General features: G+C 48.3%; 1 protein-coding gene across 1 annotated transcript; it reads left to right on the top strand.

Annotated features, from left to right (window-relative positions):
- Positions 1-1,101: 1,101 nt before the first annotated feature.
- LOC135451517 (alpha-2-macroglobulin-like protein 1) lies at positions 1,102-22,756 on the top strand. Its single transcript, XM_064720808.1, has 35 exons — positions 1,102-1,152; positions 2,119-2,281; positions 2,637-2,689; positions 3,559-3,576; positions 4,098-4,257; positions 4,851-4,935; positions 5,715-5,829; positions 6,157-6,271; positions 6,675-6,784; positions 7,320-7,487; positions 7,789-8,019; positions 8,407-8,470; positions 9,210-9,355; positions 10,324-10,473; positions 10,888-11,004; positions 11,534-11,681; positions 12,114-12,225; positions 13,476-13,701; positions 14,186-14,312; positions 14,599-14,720; positions 15,207-15,261; positions 15,978-16,061; positions 16,456-16,632; positions 16,793-16,874; positions 17,226-17,382; positions 17,581-17,655; positions 18,761-18,923; positions 19,562-19,779; positions 19,962-20,177; positions 20,635-20,759; positions 21,122-21,212; positions 21,655-21,723; positions 21,944-22,046; positions 22,139-22,180; positions 22,549-22,756. The coding sequence occupies exons 1-34, from the start codon at positions 1,102-1,104 to the stop codon at positions 22,177-22,179; spliced, it is 4,137 nt and encodes a 1,378-aa protein (XP_064576878.1). The 3' UTR covers position 22,180; positions 22,549-22,756.
- Positions 22,757-22,961: the final 205 nt, after the last annotated feature.

Raw genomic sequence — 22,961 nt, 5'->3', positions numbered from 1 at the left:
AGGACCTGGCCTGGGTCACTGGTCAGCAAAGTTCTCGCTGTTTTTTTGCCTGAGAAGTCCATTTGGTCAGGTGTCTCCACGGCAGCCTTGCAGGAGGGCATGTTCTGAACTGGTGGCTGGCAGCCAGGGTGGCTGCTATTGGCTAAGGGACACTTGGCACAGAGCACTCATCCTTGCAGCTGCTGTGTGGAATCTCAGGAGACAGGGAGAGGTGGGGAGAGGCTGGCTCCTCCCCACATCCCACCTCTTCATTTAGGCTGTGCTAGAAAAAAATTGCCCCCCCCTATAAACAGCCTCAGAGATTTCAGAGGAAGAGAGCCACTTGAGACGGGGCAGCAAGAGCCCCCAGGATGAGGATAGCCATCCTCCTGAGCCTTCTGCTCCATGCTGCAGCTGCTTCTCACCAACTGTGAGTGATGCTGAACTCCTGTTCCAGTCCCTTTCATCAGTCTAGCTGGATGGACCACATCCCATGCCATCAGCTCTCATGCTTCCTGCTCTATCAGTCACCCCAAGGAGTAGCTGAGGCATACACCTTGCCTCCCATGCCTTAGTTTGACTCCTGCAGGTCAATACAAGTTTTTGGGGGTCTTTCAGGTCAGTCCTTAGGCCCAGAGATGCTTGCTCTGCAGTTGCAATGCAGATCAAATAATTGGTGTCTAGACTGCAAGGTTATGAACCCAACTCTTCTGAAGACAGCATGGGATATTTCTGGAGAGTTCAGGAGATTATTGGAATAAGGGGTTTGAAAAAGATTATAGGGCTATACTTAAGCTAATCAAGCAGAATCTATTTCTCAAGTTTCAGTGAAGCAACTGCCTTGCTGGGCTCACTGTTGCTTTTGAATGTTGAGGGAAGCCATGGCACATTGCTGCAGGATTCTGCAGTAGTGGGCCACAGCAGAGCAGCTTTCTTACACCTCTTGAGAGCTCAGACTGATACCACCTCTGCTGTCTCCCCCACCATAGACATTACCTGGTGGTGATCCCTGCAGCTCTCCGGTACCCATCCACCCAGGTTGCCTGCCTCCACATAACCTGCCATGAGGCAAAAATTCAAGTGAATCTGGTCTTGGAGCGCTCTGCAGGACGGGAGCTCTTAATGCAAGAAACCATCCAGAAGAAGAAGACGTTCCTGTGCACTAAGTTCTGGGTGAGCCACCCTAGGCAAATGCCATCACTGATTTTCCTTTCAAGAAATTGCTTGTGTTACTCCCAACCAGGGGTGACATGGCTGGGGTCTACTTTGTCCTGGTGTGAGCCTTTCAGGACGGGGAATGGGTGGTGTCCAGGGATGCACAACCCAACACAGCCTGTTGGTTAGCACTGAATTTCCTTTCTGAATCGAATTTTGAAATGAAGTTTACATTTGTTAAAATCTTCCAGAGTTCAGGATACCACCTGTGTCCCTCTCCTCCATTACAGGCCAGATGAAGCAGCTTTAGCTCTTTCTGAAGGACTTGTGCAGGTTCACAGCCAAAGCTCGGGGAAATAGTGTCTTGCAGGACATACTGCAGTTTCTGTAGCACCTGAAGTCAGGCAGCAACTCAGCTCTTGGGAGCTACTGAAGACTAGTTGGATGGAAATTTATATGCTTGTTTTTCTAAACAGCATCTTGGAGGTTATTTACTGTTGGTGAGAACTTAGCAAAGGTCTGGGATAAAGCAGACATGTCTAAGCAATATCCCTTCTGTTATACTGCATGTTCTCTGCTGAGGCTGCTGGGGTCCTTGGCATCCAGAGTCTTTCTGGTTGTGTTTTCTACTTTGGATTTCTTGCTTGTAAGCGCTGGGTAGCTCTGAAAGCCTAGCATTTGAGGCTGTGCAACTGCTTGATCTCTCTCTTTTGAATATCTGCTAGCATCTCTCACCTTTCTGTCATCTGCCCATCTTCCTGAGGAAGTCTAAAGACTGAAAACTGTCAGGTGCTTGCTTGTCACAAGTGGGAAAAAGGAGAGATTCCATGGCATGCAGGACTGTGTGAGATCTGGATGTGACCTGGTTTCAGAGGTTGTTGCTAATTGTTCCCTCCTGGCACAGTGGGAGGGAACCAGTGAGTTGTTCCTCTTTACTGTCAGAAGATCACCTGTGTGCTCGCTCTCCTCTCTCTGGCTGTGCAGGTTGCACCTCCAGCTGATGGCACAGAGGAGGTTGCCACTGTAAAACTGACCATCACAGGAGATGGGGTCAATGTTGAGGAGCAGAAAAAGGTCCTGATCAGCAAGTCCAGGAATGGCACCATCATCCAAACAGACAAGCCCATCTATGAACCCGGGGAGACAGGTGAGATGTAAATGGGAGCAGCTGAGGGTCCCAGGCTCTTTGCTGGTTGCACCATGTGGAAAGACTGTGATGCCCTGCAATGCATGAACTGCCCTAGCAGAAGGCTTTGGGACCACATCTCTTGCTGAATGGTGTTTTCAGTGTTTGTAATGTCTGATTTGTGATGCCTGTGGAGTTGCAGGAGGCAGTAGATAACGATAACCATGTCAATGGAACCTTCCATGCGGGAATGTTTGTGTCAGACATTACCACAAGCGTGTCTAGAATGGAGACAGAAGCTGGGGAAGCACATGGAGCAGGGATCTGTAGGGAAAAACTGAGATCTGATAACATATCCCCTGATTTCCTTCTTCAGTGAAATTTCGCATTGTGACTCTGGATGAGGAATTCCGTGCACTCAACGATTCGGTAAGCGCGTCCTGGGGGCTGCAGGAGAGGCTGCCTTGTACCATGCATGCATCCTACCTCCCTTCCACCCTGCTCAGCTGCCAAAGCTCCAGCTTTTCCACATTCACCCCTGGCAGGCTTTATGAGTATGCAGAGGGCAATAGGAGCTGCCTGGGAGATGGCAGAGGTGTGCATGTCTCTTGCCCATCTTGGTAGAATGATCAGGCAGCTGCAAGAATGGGACATTGATTCCTGATGTGATGGTGTCACAGGGGGAGTGAGCAGATTGTAAATCTGGTTTTCCTTCTTGTGGGGAAGGGTGCTTTTAACCTGCACCCTACAAGATGGAATGTGAGAAGTGCTGTTTAGACATTTTTAGGACAAACTTTTTGATTGCAACAATGTGGAAATATGTCCAGAAAAGGAATTTTCATCATTGGAGATGTTCAGAACTCAGCTGGAGAAGGCTATGAGCAATCTGCTCAAGAAGACATGTTTCAGCAGGATGTTGGATTAGATGGCTTCCAAAGGGTTATTCCAAATTATGTGATCCTATACATCTGTAACCCTCTTAAGACCATACCCGAACCAGAACTATGTTTGTTTGGGTAGTGACTTCTGAGTTTTTCTGTCAGGAAGTCATTAGTAAGTACTGTGTGACCTCCAGATTAGTTTTTCCTTTCCTTTTATTCACACCTTACTGTAATGAACCGACCTGCTATTTCTCCTTTGTTTGTGGCCTTTTTTTTCCTTTGTATTGTTGCCAATGCTCTTACGTTTCCAAATCACTTTGCACATCCTTCAGAGAGGGTCCTGAGTCTGAAGTACCTTGTGTGTGGTGCTGGCATATGTTTCTCTCTTCTAATGTTTTTGCGTTTTTTCCTCCCCAGATTTCCCTGTTTCTCCTGGTAAGTGATGCTGAAATTTCATGTTAGAGTAATGGTGATGGCAGTAGTTTCACTGTGCGGTACATATTCAGTTTCTGGAAGATTTTACAGACCTCTGTGTGGAATAGTAGATCTTTTTGTTGTTGTTGTTGGATGTTAAATGTTTAAATGAACATACTCCTTTTACTTTCTTTTTTATGCACCTCTTTTAGGTTATGCTCCCAGGCACTTCAGTAGAAATCTGTTATTCTAGACCTGCAAGAGAATAAATAGAAAACTTAGATGCTTATGAAAGAAAGTTAGAACTGCGAAGAATCTTTGCTTAAAATCAGAGTTTTAATAAGTGCAGAAGGAGGCTCAGATGCTGGGAGCAGAATCTGAGCATCATCATCTCTTCCAAATTTCCAGATCAGTCTGTACCAAACCTCATTTCCTTAGCTATAGAACCTGGTAGTCCACAACACTGAAATCCTGAAGATCAGTTTCTATGGGATGTGGATCAGTGAGATGCTGGAACAACTCCCTCTTTCTTGTGGGTGCAGGACCCTAAGAACAACCAGATAGAGCAGTGGCAGAAGGTGGTCCCTCAGGATGGCATTGCAGACCTGTCTTTCCAGCTGAGTGAGGAGCCCCAGCTGGGAACGTACCTCATCAATGTCACCAGCGCCAGCGCCTACGGCAGCTTCTCCGTCAAGGAGCGCGGTACGAGCACACAGGGCTTTGTCTGAGCTCCTGGCAGCACCCTGCACTCCTGGCCCAGGAAGCAGGGTGTTTATTCCTCCAAACCATCCCAGGAGCAAAAGTGGTAGTCATAGAAAAGAGTCTGAGCTGAGGCTCAGGAGAGGAGATTGCTTTGGGACCTTGGCTTAGAGTGTGGGAGGAGTGTTGTGCATGGCCCCAGACCTTTGGCGCAGCTGATTCCAGTGGATCTTGGAGTCAGATAAAACAAGGCAATTTAGGATAGACTTTTCCAGAGAATATGCAGTCCAGTGGCCTCTTACTTCACTTTCATTCCCTTATCAGCTGTATTGGGAGGCCAGCCTTCTCTCATTGAAAATAGTTGCCAGAAGTACCAGGGTCACGGGTGTGTTTGGTTTTAGTTTGGGAAGGAGCAAATCATCCAGGGCCTACACACAAATCTGTTAAAGATACTGGAAAATCTTTCCTTTCCCTTCTCACCACCTTCCTTCTCCATTTCCTGTCCCTTATGCCACCATTGTCTGCCTTTATGTTAATTCTTTGTGAAGGCTGTCCCTGGCCGGTGTTTCCTACAGTTCTCTATTTTTCCCTTCCAGTGCTGCCAAAATTTGAAGTGATCTTTGAGGCCCCAAATCAGATTTATGCACTAGAGACAACCTTCCCCCTCCGGGTATGTGGCAGGTGAGGATCTGACTGGAGGGATGGCCCTGTGCTCATTTCTGGCCTGATTTGCACAAGCTGGATGGGAAACCATGAGGAGCTAAAGGGCAAGTTTACTACACTTCAGTCACAGGAAGCCAGAACCTTCCATGGCAGCTGTTTGCACCCTGAGGCAACACAAAACATTCCTGTAACTATCATTCTGATACTCTAATGCCTCTTTTCTAAAAACACTCCACAAATCTCCACACACAAAACCTGGGGGAACAGCCTGCCCTTTGACAAGCAACTGTTTGTGGGACAGGACATGACAGACATGTGGGGTTCATCTCCCTGAAGAATAAACTCATGGGAAATGATGGGAAGCTTTTCCAGATTATGCTCAAGTGGAAACTAGAGGGAGGAAAAAGGAATTACCCCAGGTACAATCCAAGGACAATGCTACAGTTAGCTCCATGTAAAGGTGATTTTTTAATAGAAGACACTTTCTTAATCACCCATGTTTTCTGGTCATAAGATGATGAATGGCTTCAGTACATCCTGGGGTTATTGCAGGTGATGCTGATATATAGTTACAACACTCTAGTTACCCAAAATAATTTAGTTTGGTGCTAATTATATCATAAAGCCCTTGATCTCCCATTATTGCACAGCCCTGTCCTGGGCCTGCTGTGTGGCTGCCACTCTGGCACAAGAGTGTGAGTATCCAGCAGGGAGGGGTCTCTGGGGCTGTGCAAAGCAGGCCATGTGTTCTCCCACTGTGTGTGACCGTCTCTTCCTCTCCCTGCTCCCCCAAACAGATACACTCGTGGGAAAAGCGTCCAGGGGATGGTTCATGTGAGCCTTTGTCAGAAGATAGCACCGTTCCTGCCCAGTGCTTCCAAACCCGATCTGTGTTACAAATTCAGCAACCAGGTGAGATGCCTAGGAAGAGCTGAGCTGTGTTCAGGGGCATTTGTGCTCAGCCTCAGGGTAACACAAGGCTGCTGACTCTTTTAGCTGAAGTAACAGCAATGTTAACACATTGTTTTGGCTGCTTGGCTGCTGCTACACAATCATCAGCAGCTGCGCCTAATGATTGTGACTGGGCTCATCGTGTGCCTGCTCCACATCCTGGGCTGCAATGCCAAAAGAAAAAGCACCCCAAGAGCAGGGGTTCCATGCCACTGCTCCTCTGCCTCTCCCATAACATCTAATGCAAGTGCCTCTCTCAGAGCTTCTTTCTCCTCCCTGTACTTTCAGACAGATGAGGCAGGCTGCTTCTCCACAAACGTGAGCCTGTCCTCCTTCAGCCGAGACTTTCGCTACTATCGCGACAGCATAGCTGCAGAGGCCTCACTGGTGGAGGATGCCACAGGTAACCCTGGGATTTCTGCTGCCTGGGAGGAGGCAGGTGAAGATGTGAATCTGACCAAAAGCACTGGAGACTTTCAGGCTAGCAAGGGATCCGAGCCTCCTGAGCCCACTGGGGCCTGCTATGTAACCTCACAGATAGAGACAGAGACAGCAGCTCTTGAGGGCATGACACACTCACTCTGAGTGTGGTGTCAGGTGCTGAGGCTCTCTAAAAGCTGGCAGTTAAGTGGGAGCAAGACCAGGTACCCAGAATCTTGGGCAGATCACCAGTGGGATGTGAAATGTGTGTGCAGCTGAACGTATCCATCCCTATTACCAGTGGGTCACTCTGCAGGGAAATTGCTGAGGAGTGCTTGGCTTTCTTGTTCCCTCTCTCATGTTTCTGTCTTGCTGCTTTCATTCAGAGATACAGGTCAATGCTTCCCGCAAATTACTCATCTCCAGGATTGGCGGGATGGCCTTGTTTTATGATGTGAATTCTTACTACCACCCTGGACAGGTGTACGGAGGAAAGGTAATTCCGAGTTTCAGTTCTTTGAAGGAGAGAGAGCAATATTTCACAGTAAACTTTACTTACTGTATTTTCTGACCCCATCACTAGCCAGAGGCTTGGGAGGGCACAAATGACTTCCAGAAACAAAACTCTGGAATTGTCCATTGTCAGAATAACACCCAAGACTGCCATTTACCAAATAACCCATGAGGGGGAGCAGCTATGGGCTTTAATATGGGGGGGGGCAAACTCAAACATCTGGAATTTCAGCAGCCAGGAAGTCTTCTGCTGTGAAGGAGTGGAGACCACTGAATGTTGGACCAGATGACCCACTGTGATCCCTTCCAACTTTACCCACTCTGTGTTTCTGTGATTCTGTGAATGAACATGGTAGTGGTAATATGACAGGAACAGTGGCAGTGTTGATAAAATTATTAGTGATTGAAAGAGTGATCTTGCTGTCTTTGGAAACATTGCTCCTAACTTGGGGAAACCAGAGATTCTATCTGCTAATTAGATTCTTCTGCACTTCTCTTGCTCCCCATGATATTCTCAGATTAAAGTAATGGATTACCAAGGCAAAGCACTGAAGAACAAAGAAGTTCTCCTTGTAGTAAACTGTGCTGAGCAGCAATTGAGGCAGAAGTACATCACTGGGGACTCTGGAACAGCTTCATTTAGCCTGGATACCTCTGCCTGGAACAGGACCTTGGCCTCCCTGGAGGTAAGTGAGGAAGGGTGGTCTTATGGCAGGGGTATGTGTGCATGTCAGAGCTATTCACTGTCCCACAAACATCTTCTTTGCTCCTTCCCAAGGGAGAGTAACTCAAACCTGAAACACCTCAGCATGTTCTAGATCTTGGCTCTCCCTCTTGAGAGCTTATTCTCCAGGTGCTGGTTGCTTTCCTCATGAGCTCTCCACAGAGAGACCTGTCATTGGCATTGCTCAGATTGTCTAACAAAGGTGATTTGAAGCCGAATTGTTTAACTAGAGAAACTAACTGGTTTGCTTTTTGTCTCACCAGGCAAGTGTCCTGCATCAAGATTCAGACAGAGAGCCTGGGACAGCTGACTTGAGTTACCAGCGAGCCTCTTATTTCATACACCCATTCTACAGTACCAGCAAGAGCTTCCTCTCTATCATCCGTGTGCCAGAGACAATGCCCTGTGATAAAACACAGTCTATCCAGGTGGACTTCAAAATTTATGAGGAAGACCTGGAGCATGGGCCCAAGCGTGTCATTTTTTCCTACTTTGTGAGTTTCTGGGGAAGCACTAGTGGTGACAGCTGAGGGCCCAAGATCAGCGTCTCTTAGAGGTTTAAGCCTGACATTTCAAAGTCTTGGCTCAAGCCAGGACAGGGAGCTCCTCCAGTCATCATGGAACTGGTTTTGATTCTGGTACTGCAGTAATAGCAACAAAGGCAGAGCCTTTCTTTTAGGCTCTGCACAGGTGCAGGGCAGGTGTTGGCCTTACCTGTCCTGCCCCACTTCATCTCTGAGCTCTCCTTACTAGCTGAGAGCAAATAAAGCTAATATTCCTCCCCCAGCGCCCATTTAATATCCCAATTTAATTTCAGGATTTCTTAGTGATCTCAAAGGCTATGTGACTGTGTGACCACCCCTTTCTGTGTTCTTCTCTAGGTCACAGGGAAAAGAGGGATAGTCCATGCAGGTCAGCAGACTGTTTGGGTTGGGCTGCCAAGAAGTAAGTGCACTCCCCAGTGTCATGCCATAGCAAGCACTCAGGGGTCTGTGGCATCCCCTCTTATCTGGACAAATGGTGTAAGTCTCCCTGCAATGCAGGGGTGGCTCACCACTTGTGTGCTGTGTCAGAGCCCTGTGCCTTTCCAGATTTCATGTTCCCTTTGCCCTCCTGCTTTGTACCAAGAGAATATTCAGCATTTCCCAGCCCATAGGCTCAGCCTCTGTTGTCTTCAAGTCTCCTTTTGCTGCTGCTCCTGCGAGCAGCACGAAAATGCAGTCTTACTCTCCATGGCAACAGTGTCTCCAAATACTCTGGATGATTAGGATGCCACATTTTATAAATTTGGTGTCTGTTGACCCACTGTTGCCTATTTCTTCAGCTCTTGTTTTTTGATTCCTGAATTATAAGTATTCTGGGATAAGGTCATCTCATTGTTGGTGGTGGGATGGGAGATGGGTGAGAGGAGGCTTTGAATGATATCTGAGAATCTCACTCTTTGTGGAGCCAAACTTGAACTCCAAAGTACTGTTTTGTGTCCCCAAGGCAATAAACAGAAAAGTCTTTTGCTGGTCTTGAATACCAGATTGAGAGATGTGCTGATTGTTTCAGCAGTCTCCAGAAATCTCTTTGGTCTTGAAAGACTTCAGTAAAGGAGGAAAGGATTTAAACAGGCACATGCAGAATGGCAAAGATGATCAGACTCTATTTTCATTATCAATCTTCCCTCTCCTCCATCTAGTGCTGGAAGGCTCCTTCTCCATCCCTCTTACGTTCAGCTTGACCTATGCCCCAGCTCCAAGACTTGTTGTTTATGTCATCTTCCCTAATGGAAAAATCATTGCTGATTCTGCCATCTTCAGTGTCTCCACGTGTTTCAGAAACAAGGTAGGGTTTGTGTCTGAGGCTGTGACTAAATGTGTGAGCAGGGACGTGTCTGCTGCCATGAAAGGAGAGCTGTGTTGCTGTGTGTGGCTGACACTGTGTGTGATGCTGTCACAGGAACTGCAGTTTGTGACTGGTGAGGTGTGCTGTGATGTTGGGAGAAAGTGTGTGCTCAGCATTGTGGGGGCTGCTGCAGTGTTTGGGAAAGGCAGAGAGTTGCTGTCTGTCTCCATGGGCAACTGCAGCCTGGCAGGATCATAGATAATCCAGCCCAGCACAGATCATTTGTGTGGTTCTCAGGAGAGCTCAGGGCTGCTCTGCTGCTGCAGCAATTAGAATTGCTACTATGTGGTACTGGGATGGCATCTGAAAGTGGATGCTGGAAGAAGTGGATTTTCTGGCCATCCAGAACGGGCTGAGTACATCTGGTCATTGTGACATCCTTGGCAATCTGCTTTCTTGGCTGTGTCTTGCACTCCAAAGGTGAATTTCTGAGAGGGCATCACCCCTGCTGCCCAGTTCCACAGCTGCTTGTCTGCCATAGACAGTCAGATTCAATCAAGAACAGGAGGAGTTTCAGGAAACTGAGGCCAATCCCACAAAGAGCCTGGATATAAGGACTAGGCTTATTTTTGATCTGGGGTCCCAGAAGGAGGGCCTTCATAAGACAGCTGTGAGGTGTGTGACCATGGCTGGCTGGTTTGCTGGGTAAAGAAGAGAGAGCTGTGCTCTGACACAGGAATGTCTCCATGTGCACACTGATGGCTCCCCCTCTGGCATCTTTCCTGCTAGAACCTCAGTGCTGTCTTTTCAAAATACCTCCTGGGGGTCCCTGGGAGGTTCCTTGGCTGTCTATCCAAGGCAGGTCCTTGGAAACTCTTCTTCATGTAGGTCCCTTCCCTGCTTGGGAAGTGGTGGGTGGCCACCCTTAGAAATATCACTCAGGCATTGCCTGCATTCTTCCCGTCCAGGTGGAGCTGAGCTTCTCTGCGCCAGAGACTCTTCCTGGCTCACAGGTTGGCCTCCGCCTGCAGGCAGCTCCTGGCTCCACGTGTGCAGTCTGGGCTGTGGATCCCAGCGCCTTTTGGAGGAAGCCAGGAAAAGAACTGAGCAGCAACTCGGTGAGGGAGCCTGCCCTGACGTTTTCCCTTCCCTCCTGACACCATGTGGGAGGGAGGCCACTGCACCTGTGCAGAATTTACCTCCAGGAAACTGAAAGCATGGCCTGGAGGGATCAGCAGTGCTCCCAGTGTGGATGGGTAGGGATTAGGGATTAAGGAAGATGTTGAGCATCACTTGGTGGTAAAACAGCTTCTGTGCTGGCACTCTCAGAGGAGAGCCCAGGAAGAGTGACAGTGATCCTGGGCTTTCTGGCACTCTCAGAGGAGAGCCCAGGAAGAGTGACAGTGATCCTGGGCTTTCTGGCACATGTTCATGTACAGTAGCCAGAATCAACTCAAACAGGCCTTGGATGTGGGAGAGGAAGGGAATGCCAGGTTTAACTTGCACTGATTTTTTTCCCCTTGCTTTCTCAGATCTATGGGCTGTTCCCATCTGTTTATAATGCCAGGTATCCTCGCCAAGTGTCTGAAGACGATCGTTCATGTGGGCTCCCAAATTCCGATGAGCCTGATGTGTTTACAGCATTCAGGGTAAAAATGGTTGATTTGATGGGTTGAGATAATTCATGAACTGAGGGAAATGTGGGCCCTGACTTTACCAATATCCAAGGGATGCTGCTGCAGACAAGACAGTGAACAGGTGCAGTTTAAGGCCTTGATATTTGAATAGGTGATTTGAAATGTATAAGGAAAAATCATTGTGTGATTGCCACACTTGGGTTGTGTGACTCAGGATGCCAAGGATTATTCATTACTTTAATTGGATTTCACACAATTTGTTTAATCTTCATAGCATGAGCAATTGCACGCTGCAGGCAGAGAAGGCATGGTACCCAAATGACCATATGTTTGAAAGGAATAAATTTGGCTGACTCAGGCCAGATGAATTACCTTAGAAGAGCTTGTTTGCCCATTGCGGGGGATCTGAATTATTCCTTCTTAGAATGAAGCAAGAGAATACAGAGACAGCCAAGCCCCACTGTGTGAGGGGACGGGAAGGCACAAGGGCAGAGGGCAGAGAAGAGAGGACAATCTTCTAAAGATTAATTTTTTCCTACAGGAAATGGGGCTGAAAATTATGTCCAACACCAACATCAAGAAACCCAGAGTATGCCCAAGCACTCCATTGGCAACTATGCTGCGGGGAAGAGGAATATCTATTTCCAGGCCCATGTTGACATTTGCCCAGCCCCATAAACTGTATAACAGTAAGCATTTGACAGCTCTTTCTTCTTACATGGGAGGCTTAGTCTTTCATGTGAAAGCAGTCCTGGACTTGAGCCAAGAGGCAGCACTTGCTGTAAGTGCAAATGGAGGAGGAAGAGGGTTTCCTGTCCCTAAACCTGTTGTGCTAATGTGAGGGCTGTTAGTGGGATGTCTGGTCCCAGGTTTTATCTCTGGAGTGAGGGAAATGTTGCCTGTCCTATGGTGCCTCCACGTGCAAATAAGCCCTAAAGCACCTCTGACATTTGAAATGAGGCAAGGGATTTTAAAATTTGGGACAGCACATTTTGTTCTGTTGCCATGTTTCCCAAGAGCTGACTGCAATTGCTGCAGCCTGAGGTGTGCTGGAGCTCCTCTGCTCTTAACCAGGACCTGAGGACCCTGTGGTGACTATAGGTCTTTGTTCTTTCCAACAGAGCATCTGACATCAACCTACCAGCCCACTATGTTTCCACCTTTTTCTGCAGCTGAGGAGAAAGCACACAGGCATTTTCACCAAACCTGGCTGTGGGATTTGTATTCTGTGGGGTGAGTACACTGGGCAGTGGGGGTTTAGCCTGGGTCACTTTGTATGGCTGGGAGAGGCAGCAGATGCAGCTGAGTTTAGATCAGAGGCAGCTGTGCAAGACACTTAAAGACATACATCATGGGGCTCATACCTGTAGGCTGTTCATTGCTGGAGTTGGTGTATTCATTAAATGCATTTTCCTCTACTAGGAGTGCTGGTCATCCATGAGAGGTGACTGGCATAGGAAGATAGAAAACATGAGGTGCAGCAAACCTCATGTTTAGCAAACCTCATAGTTTACTGCCTATACTCTGCTTTTGGTAGTCCTGTGGGCTTGCATTTCCCAAAATGTAGTCACAGATGTATCCTGGTATCCAGGGGGAGCTGATGTCCATAGAAGTTTTTCACAGGATTGAAAATTGTGTCCTGTGAGAAAGGCTCAATGTCTACACAGAGTCTGCTGAGAGAGCTTTTGGAGATTTTTCATCTGAGACCTCAAGATTTTCTTGTGTGTCCTCTGAAGACTGAAATATGCTCCGGCCAGATCCTGAGTATATTTCCTATCAACATCTGCCCTCTCCCACCTCCACTGTCCTTACAGATACATCTACCTCTTCACTTCTAGCAGCAGATATTTCCTCTGGGGCTTGTTCACCAACCTGATCCGAGCCACCAAAAGTTTCTGTGTTGTGTGTGTTGCCTTCCTGTACATGCACGGTGAAATAAGTTGAATAATACCAGTACCTTTAGCTGTATCTGCTTTTTGTGTGGGCTGTGGTGGCAGCTGCAGAACAGTCTGGTCCTCTCAAAAGCTGTGATGTGTGCACAGGACAAGTCTCTGCCCTGCTCTCATGCTGCACTTTAAGCTGTCAGTGTCTCACAGGAAAGAGAATGGCTGGATCAACCTTATCTGCTAAGAACTACTGCTGCTCGTCCTGTTGCTCTGTTGATTTCTGGTTCTCCATTTCTAGGCCAGAAAAATAAGACTGCGGACATCTGTAAGTCATTTTTAGATGTGCAAAGGGCAAGTGCTGCCCGTAAATGACGGCATCTTGCAGCCTATTGGCCCTATTGACCCAAGTGTTCTGTCAGTAGAAGCGCCTGAGATGGTGTCCCCACTTGTACAAGGACTTGTTACCCTGCAAGGGCTGCAACTTCAGTAGGGGTTGGACTGAGGGGATGGGGTGCTCTGCAGAGAAGAACACAGAGCAGGTCACCTGGCGTGGCATCATTCAATTAAATGCTTCTGTTGCTGTCCACTTCTCTCCAGCCCCAGTGGGAACAAGAGCATCACTGTCACTGTGCCTGACGCCATCACAGAATGGAAAGCAGGAATGTTCTGCACAGGATGGAATGGCTTTGGGTTTGCTCCAGCCTCCTGGCTGATTGTTTCCAAGCCCTTTCTTGTGGAGCTGCCGCTGCCATCTTCTGTGGTCCAGGGTGAGACCTTCAACTTGAAGGCCACAGTCTCCAACAACCTGCAGCAATGCATGAGGGTAGGTGAGCCCTGATATCCTCTGCAAGGAAAGCAGGCTGACACCTGTGGCCTGTGATCATAGACTCATAGGGGAAGGGACTTTAAAGATTATCCAGTTCCAAATCCCCTTTGAGAAATCATGGCAATTCAGTGACGTTCCCTCTGACTGGAAAAGGCAAAACACTACTCTCACTTTTAAAAAGAGAAATAAGGAAGCATCCTTGACATGCTTGAGAGTTGTGTCTGTGCAAGCCCATGAAGTTCAGCAAGGCCAAGTGCAAGGTCCTGTGGGCTGGGGCAATCCCAAGCACAAACACAGACATTGCCCTTGATAACCCTGACCAGGTTGCCAGGATTTTAGCTTTTCCAATCTGATCCCTGGCTAGTCAAACAATCTGTGCGTATTCCTCTCAGGCTGTGCCCTGCTTCTACCCTCTGTAGGCTTCCTTTTTGTGTTGTTGATGTTTATTTATTGCCACCTGCCATCCCTTCTGCCCCTTCAGATCCAAGTGACCCTGGAGGAGTCTGCACGCTTCCAGCTGAAGCCATGCAAAGGCTGTGCCTACAGCAGCTGTTTGTGTGCCGAGGAAGCCAAGACCTTTCAGTGGAGTGTCACAGCTGAGCAGCTGGGTGAGAAGCACAGGGAGGTGGGGTAATGGAATTGGGAAGGGAGGGGACCAAGGTGGGGGTGTTTTGTAAGAGCTGACATAGAGTGAGGAGCTGTTTGCTTTGCTACCCAGAGTAGTTATTTGCACATATCCTGTGGTCATGGTTACTCACAAGGCTGTGTTAGGAGGTACAAAAACATATAGGGCTCTGATAAATATTTTTGTTGTCAGCAGGTGATGTCTATTGTATTAACAGGAAGTGTTTCCTCAGAAAGTGTCTTATGCACCTAAATGTGTGTTATTTTCAGGGCTTGTGAACATCACCCTCAGCACAGAGGCTGTGGCCTCCAAAGAGCTCTGTGGTGAGGAGATACCATTTGTCCCAAAACAAGGACAGAAAGACACGATCACCAAGCTCATTCAAGTCCGGGTCAGTCAAGCTGCTATGTTACCTAAGCCTCAAATAGGCTTTGTGCAATTCCCAGATTTTGTGTGTGTTAATTTTGGGAATTACTATTCAAAATGCTGTTCAAAATGTGCAATTATCATCTCAGGGCCTAAGCTGGGCTCAGCCGTGAGGGCTGATGGATGTAGAAGGTAAAGGGATGTCCTCTACTTCATACCATGGGAAACTTTAAACACTCTTTTATGTCCTTGCCTCCTGAGTTCTCTGCTGAATCTTAGGGCACCATTTTCACAGATATTCAGAATTTAGGATATTCTGAAAATGCATGCTGGTTTCTGATCTGAAGTGAAAATTGTTGAAAGTAGTTTGTATTTTTGTGTGATAATGATGATACTCCAGCTGACTGTCCACCCTGAACTAGGATTCTGAACATACCTTCTTCTAATCCACTTGTAATCCTGTTTCTCTCCTGAGTGCTCATTAAAATGCTACTTTTATGTGCTCCAACAGCCAGAGGGAGTGCTGGTAGAAAAGGCTCACAGCTCCATCCTGTGTCCCGAAAAAGGTAGATGGATTGCTTTCTTCTTTCGCCCTGTTCATCTCTCTCTTTCTGTCCAACCACCTTCTGGTATCCAACCCAGAATAGTTCAACAGGTGGAAATTTGTTGAACAATTTCCTCTGTCCGCATGATGAAGCTACAGAAGTGTACTCTAATTGTGGTGCCAGCTAGGGCTTTCTCCTAGGCAGGGACGTGGGGAGGTCTGCTCTTTAACCATCAACATCCCTGGCGCTAATATGACAGCTTGAGCCCTTTTTCACCTGTGGAAATAAAACCACACTAGTGAACATGGCGAGGCTGGAGGTCATGGCTTAGGATTGCTGTTCCTGTCTTGAATTTTATGGTGTATGATGGGGCATCAGCTGATTTTGAGAGCATGAGGAGCATTGAGGAGACAAACCTGCAACCGAAATCTTAAATGAGATGGAATAACTTCTGCAGAGAAAAATAGGTAACTTTGACCCCTGAGGGTTTCCAGGAGAAAATCTTCTCAACCTCTTTATAAAGAGGGGTGTTAGGACAGCACAGTTACCATGAGGTGGATGGAGGAAATTAAGGGTGGAATGGGACATAGATTTTGGAAGTGATTTACAGCCTCTGTGACAGAAAAATCGGAAGTTATCACAAGACAGCCTTGAACAGTTTCTGGGGTTTTGAAGGCTTTTTTTCATCAGAATCTATTCCTTTTTGTTCTCTCCACACCTTACCTGACTGGTGTCAGGGAATCCAGCAGAGGAGTCTGTGTCCCTGGTGCTGCCTCTAAATGTGGTTAAAGGTTCAGTCAGAGCCACCGTCTCAGTCACTGGTAAGGAGCTAAGCTATGGTAGTACCCTTGCAAATCTCATATCTCTGAGTTTAGCCCAAGGAAAGCCCAAATTCCCCCACACCCCACTTCTGAGGTTTCCAAGGCTCCACTGCCATGTTCTTCTCACATGTGTGGCTGTGATTCCTGATCACTGACAACCTAAAACATGCAGCAAGGGAGAGAATGTTGTGTTGATGAGCTTCCCTGCCAGGACGGGAATGTGTACAGCTCATATGAGGGGCACAGTGAAATTGATAAGGTGGCTGGGCAGAGGAGTCCCCACATTGCTGTGCTGGGCCTGCCTTGCTTGGTGCACTGCTGGGAATGGTCACAGGTAGGAGGAGGTGGATCTTACTGCCTAGGAGGTGATGAAGGTGCTTATATTTTGTCTCAGGGGACCTCATGGGGTTGGCACTGCAGAACCTGGACCACCTGGTGCAGCTGCCCCACGGCTGTGGGGAGCAGAACATGGTGCTGTTTGCCCCCGTTGTCTATGTGCTGCAGTACCTGGAGAAGACAAGGCAGCTGAGCCCTGAGATCAAGGCCAGGGCAGCAGGATTCCTGCGCAATGGTGAGTGCCACAGAGCCACCCTGCCCCTCTGCCTTCCCTGTGTCCAACAGTACCAGGTTCCCATTCCCCTTCCACCTGGAGCACTCAACCATCCCATTCCTGCACAGCAATTTCATTGCAAATACCACTGTGAGCACTCATGTCCCATCCTGCTTCCCAGGGTACCAGATACAGCTGCAGTATCAGCACCCTGATGGCTCCTACAGTGAATTTGGTACCAAGGATGAGTATGGTAATACTTGGTAAGCCCTGGGCTCTCTCCCTGCTGTCTACCTGCTCTCTGACAGCCAGGAGGGGGGCAGCTTCCTGCTTCCAGCGTGAAACCCTTGCTGTCCTATTGGATCCAAAGTGTTCTAGAAGCTTTGTGGACTAGGGCACCCCAGTCCTGGGGATGAACTGATCTTGAACCAGCACATTAGAAATCGCACAATAGGTGAAGAGAGATCCACCAATTTCAAACTCCCACTTTTCCCCCCAACTTCTGCTTAGATTCTTTCTTTCCATTCATTCTACCTGCTCTTTCATGCACTCCACCTCTCTCTGATTCTCTCTTCCTTCTTTCATGCCTTTTTTTTTCTGTTCTCCTCAATCAGGCTGACTGCATTTGTGGTTAAATGCTTTGTCCAAGCCAAGCCATACATTTACCTGGACAACCGGATTATCCAGGCTGCTCTCAGCTGGCTGGAATTCCACCAGCTTCCCAGTGGTTGCTTCAAAAATGTGGGACAACTTTTCCACACATTCATGAAGGTAGGAGCCAGTGTACCTTGAAGGACAGCACCAAGCAGTTCTTGCCATGTGTGCTGGTAATTGTTTAAATTCACTTGCCTGTGTTGTAGTGCTTTCTTGAGAGGGAGCAAGCTAGGGACAGATGAGACCTCTCCTTAAAATCTTCAGTATTTGCCTATTAATTTTCCCGGCTTTTTGGATGTCTATGCTTTTTTTTAGGGAGGTGTAGATGGGGAAGTCCCCTTGGCTGCCTACATCACTGCTGCATATTTGGAGGCAGGAGCAACACCAGAGGTAAATCCTGGGATTCTTTGTCATGCTCTTGCCTTAACATCTGGGTCTTAAAGAGCTTAGTGGAAACACTGGGGCAGGCATCAGAGCACCTTGGAGGGACTCGTGGGCAAAGTAATTGAGTGGGTGAGGAGGATTTTACAGCTTCTCAGGAAAAACTCTCCCTTTGAGGATGACATCCCTGGCAGGGAGAAGGTGAGGTTAAACTACTGGGAACCACTGGACTGCATGGTTAGATACCATGCTGGCCATTTCCCAGGAATGAGCTGTTAATTCCCACTCCTTCCATGCTCTTGCTGTTCCTACCCAGCTGAGGCTGATCATGAGGTGGGTGGAGCTGCTCCCACAGTCAAGTAAATAGACATAATGTAATTCCTAATAGGGTTTAGTTTCACAAATAAAGCAGAAGTCTGGGAAGGGAGTGCTGTAGGGCAGCTGTAACTGCATGGTTAAGTAATGACAATAAGAGGGAGCTCTTACAAGTGCTAAGGATTGTAGCTAGTCACTAGGCTGTGGCACAGGCAAATAAAAAATCAATTAACTTGATGGAGAAACACAATTGAGAAATGAAGCTCTCTAGAAGTCAGAAAAGTAAATGAAAAAGCAATGCTTTTTGGTGGAACAGAAGGCAGTGCGCTTAGGCAAAAAAAGGGAAGACAGATGGAAATGATTCTTCTTTCTGGCAATAGATGTCCTTCAGGTCACCCCTTTTTCACCATCAGTACAATTATTCACTGTGAAGGTGAATTAAACACAGTCACACTGCTCAGCAGGCTGTGTGTACTTGTTAACAGTTGTGTGATTTTGCTGTTGTTGTGTTTGGCCTGGGAAAGCAAGACATGGTGGTTTTATTCCCTCAGGAAAGGTGCTCATTTCAGTGGGAGAGCACTGCTGAAGCCCAAAACCAGTTCAGGGGGGAGGTCTGTTGAGCACCTTCCACCAAGGGCTGAAGATGCTGCGGCTGCTGATAGAGAGTGCGGGCCCGGGCACAGAGTCACCACAGTGAATGAATGGGGTGCTTTCTGTGCTGGCACAGGAAAGTGTGCATGCTCCTGCTCGTGTCCCAGGGGTTTGTGTGTGACCAGCAGCATGTCCCTCTCCCCTGCAGAGCTCGGTGGTGCGCAGGGCTCTGGGCTGCATCGCTCCTGCCCTGCCCAAGGCTGCCAGCCCTTACACCCAGGCCCTGCTGGCCTACACCTTCGCCCTGGCTAAGGACTCCCAGCGCACACAAGAGCTTCTCAACGTGCTTGACCAAAAGGCAATCAGAGCAGGTACGGGGACCTCGGAGCCAGGGGAACGCCAGAGAAGGGACAGGTGACATTTCTGAGCCCTTGGTAAGGTGCAGATGGGGGGAGCACGGCCTCACCCTCCAGGCCCTTCACCAAGGAGAGCTTTTAGACATACACTGAATGAGCTCACGGTGTGTGCTGCCAACACTGTGGTGTGGGTGCTGATTTCCTTCAGATCTCTTGCCCTTTTCTAAAGTGGAGGTTGGGGTTTGGGAGACTTGGGCATTCTTGTACAGGACTGCAAAATGCCAGAGAGGAGAGCAAGGTGCCCCATGTCTTGTTAGTCCCTGACCCTCAGGGCTGGCCAGTGGACAGCTGGCCAGTACCAGGTTGTTAGTGGACCTAGCAAACAAGGCACTACAGAATTTGGACAACTGGGAGGTAATGCATATGCAGATTATTGCCATATTAGTTTTTGCATGTCACCTTGGTGTGGGATATGGAGTTTTTGGTATTGCAAAATACATTGATTTTCAGCTGCCCTGGTGATGTGATGACCCAGTCTAAAGGTGTTTACCCAGTGGTCTCTGCAGACACAAGCCACTGTGACTAGGAGGCTAGGCCACAGGAATTGTTCCCTCATACCCCTCAGGAGTCCCTCTGCTACCTTCCTTTCCCAGATGGGCAGATCCACTGGAGTCAGGCCTCATCCAAGCCCAGAACCGATACCAGCCCTTGGTCACAGCCAGTGCCTGTGGATGTGGAGCTGACAGCCTACGTCCTCCTGGCCCTGCTCTCCAAGCCAAATGTCACAGAGTCTGACCTCACCATGGCCTCTGGCATCGTGGCCTGGCTCACCAGGCAGCAGAATGCCTATGGAGGCTTTGCCTCAACTCAGGTAACTCATGGCCAGGAAAGGGGATGTTTCTTGAGAAAGAACTTCTGCAAGATATGTACACAATGTATGGAAGTGTAAATGCTTTGGGCAAAGGAGCCCTTGTATGTGGAGGTCCTCAGGACGCTGGTTTCAAGTGTCTCTGGATGTCAGAGATGCAAATGTAATTGTGTTTTCATTTTCAGGACACAGTGGTGGCCTTGCAGGCACTGGCCAAGTATGCAGCACTGACACACAGCACACAGGGGGATGCAGAGGTGAGGGTGAGGTCCCGTGGAGGCTTTGGGAAGAAGTTCCTGGTCTCCTACCAGAACCGGCTGCTGGTGCAGGAGGCAGCACTGACAGAGGTCCCGGGCAAGTTCTTGGTGCAGGCCCATGGCAGCTGCTGTGTCTTTACTCGGGTAGGTTCCCTCATCCCCTCATTTTGTCAAAACCAAAACTCTGCTGCACCTCTGTGGAAGGAAATGTGCATTGACTGTGCTTTAACCCCAGCCTGTTGCCAATGCAGTAAACCTGTGTGTGGGAGGAAACAGAACCTGCCCAAATATGAGGACCATGATGCTTCCATGGCTCTCAAGAGTACTGGAAGATGAAAATGCTTTATAGTGATCCCACTGCTGTGTGTCTGACTTGCACAGTCTCAACTGAAAGTTTGAGAAGGAGCCCATGGAAGGTTTCCAATCTGAGTGACCTTTATTTTGGGTACTGGGATCAGTGTGCTTACTGCATATCATTTATCCATTCACTGTCTGGGGTCGAATCTTGAGGAGTTGAGTAGCCAGTGTTAAAAAAAGGTGTCATAGATGACATAAAGATAATTATCAATGTTTTAGTCTGTCTTTTTGTCTCTCCCTGCAGCTGGTGCTGAGGTACAACACACCCTCCCCACAAGACTCCACATCCTTTGCCTTGCAAGTGAAAACCGAGCCTGTCAATTGCACCAAGGACAACACACGCTCCGTTACTGTCCATGTCAATGTCAGGTGACTCTAAACATCTCATCCCAGTTGGGAAGGAAAGCTGGGCATGGCTGGAGAGCTGAGGGATGCTTCTTGGCTGCAGTGGAGGCACCAGGAAGTTTCAGCAGGAGGGAGGATGCAGAGCCTTGGCTCTTGCTGAGAGAGGTGTGCAGTGTCAGCTCAGACTGGGGATGCTCAGGGCAGTGCAGCCCCATCTTCTGCACCCTGTGAGAGGGAGCAGTGACTGCCTCGGCCCCAGACCTGGCTGGGCTGCCTGGCTCAGGGCACTGCACACAGGGTCTGCTGGTAAAGGGAAGAGAAAGCTGGGAGAGATTCTCTTTTTAATGTTCTCCCCCAGAGACACTCTTTTTTATCTTCTCCCCAAGGTACAATGGGAAGAAATCCACTTCCAACATGGTGATTCTTGAGGTGTCCCTACCGACTGGATTTGCCCTGGCTCCAGGATCTGGGATGTCTGTAAGATGTGTGGAATCAGGGTAGGGATGTGGTGTCAGTAGGACCATCCGTGCCCATGGAGAGGGGAAGGCTGTATGGGAAGGTTGTATAGGAAGGTGTTGCCTGTCTCTTCCTTGAGCAATCTCACCATCCCTTCCTCTCTGCCACACAATGAACTTGAACACATACTGTTGCCTGTTTCTGTGAGTCTTGAGGATGGTGATACTTCTGACCCAATCAGCTCAGCATTCCCATGTCAGCTAAGTGCCCTAGACTCTTGTCCTTGGGGTTTGTAGGAGCTGAGTGGCCCTGCAGGCAGATCAGCCTGAAGAGATAAGAGTCCAAAATACATTTGGAAGGGAGTGAATGAAAATCTGCCAACTCAGATAAACCTTGTTGGGATGTTTCACACTTTGCTTTCAAAAGACGAAACTAAATTGCTTTCTGCTCTCTCCTGTCCTAGCTGCAGCATGGACACTCTGTGAGAAGAACTGAGAAAACACAAGGAGGTGTTGCCATCTACTTGGACAAGGTAATGTCTGTGCTGCTAGAGAACCTGAAGGAGTGGAGGGTAATGCTAGAATTTTAGGGAGAATCCAGGACTGGGGCTAGCAGAGCAGTATACTCAAGATTCATCTTGAAGTCCAGTGTTTGAGTCTACAGAGCTGTTATTGTCAGTTAGAAGGATCAAATTCAGGTGAGGAATAAAAAGAACAGCTCAGAAGTGAACTGTCATTTATTCTCTTCCCCAGCTGAGCCATATCTCTGACACATATATCCTGCATTTGGAGCAGGAGATTGAGGTGACCAACCTGAAGCCAGGCCATGTCAGGGTCTATGACTACTACAGCCCAGGTCAGTGTGCAACCATGGGGTGCCAGGGCTGCCTGGGTGTCTGCACTTGGCTCTGTGCAAGGATAACTTGGATCCCTCCTCTTCTGTTGCAGAGGAGCAGGCCCTGGCTGACTACAATGTCTTCTGCATCTGAGGTAGGTGCAAATCCCCTCCTCAGCCCCCTGTGCAGACCTTCCTGTGCCCCCCATCCACTTCTCCGTGTCCTGCTGGAGCCCTGTGTATCTCTGGTTCAGCATGTTCCCTTCATCCAGGACTGCCCCTGAAACTCCCTAAGCAGAATTCATGGTACTAGTTTCAGCTTATTATATTTGGGTATGGAGAGTTTCTCTTACTGGGGAGGGGCTGAAGTGACACAAAGATAGTGGATCAAACAAAAAACCCCTTTCCTTTAGAGTCCTTAGTGAGAGCCTGTGCTCCCAAACTGTTGGCATCCCAAAGTTAATAATCTGGGTCATATTATTTGCTCTCTGGGTTACTCTTTCTTCTGCTCTCATTTCTCCAGGGACTTGGACTGCTTCCTTACTGTCCACTGCTTCAGCTCCCAGGGATCCCACTAGTGCAAGATGCCTTAGGATAGTGGGGCTGCTGCATTATTGCTCCTGGTATAATGAGACACCTGGAAAGTCACATCTCACGCCTGGGATTTTGGTGCTGGGACACATCTCAGGCTGGATTTCAGGACTAACTCCAGCCTAAGCTATGCTGCTCATCCTGACAGCCATTACCTGGTGAATTTTTTGGGGTGTCTGATTAACTCTGATTGTTTTAATTCAAGGGTTTTCTTGCTTGCAAAAAGAATGAAAATAAAATACAAATCACAAATCTGGCTACTGTGGTGTGTGTTTGGACTTTGTGACAGCCTTTACCTGGGAAGAGTGAGCAAACTGTGTCTCAGCTGTGTCATTAATTTCCTCC

The sequence above is a fragment of the Zonotrichia leucophrys genome, chromosome 1, assembly GCF_028769735.1.
Source record: "Zonotrichia leucophrys gambelii isolate GWCS_2022_RI chromosome 1, RI_Zleu_2.0, whole genome shotgun sequence".
Classification (NCBI taxonomy): Eukaryota; Metazoa; Chordata; class Aves; order Passeriformes; family Passerellidae; genus Zonotrichia; species Zonotrichia leucophrys.
The sequence above is the reverse complement of the archived record's forward strand: the minus strand, read 5'-3'. Positions and strand labels throughout refer to the sequence as shown.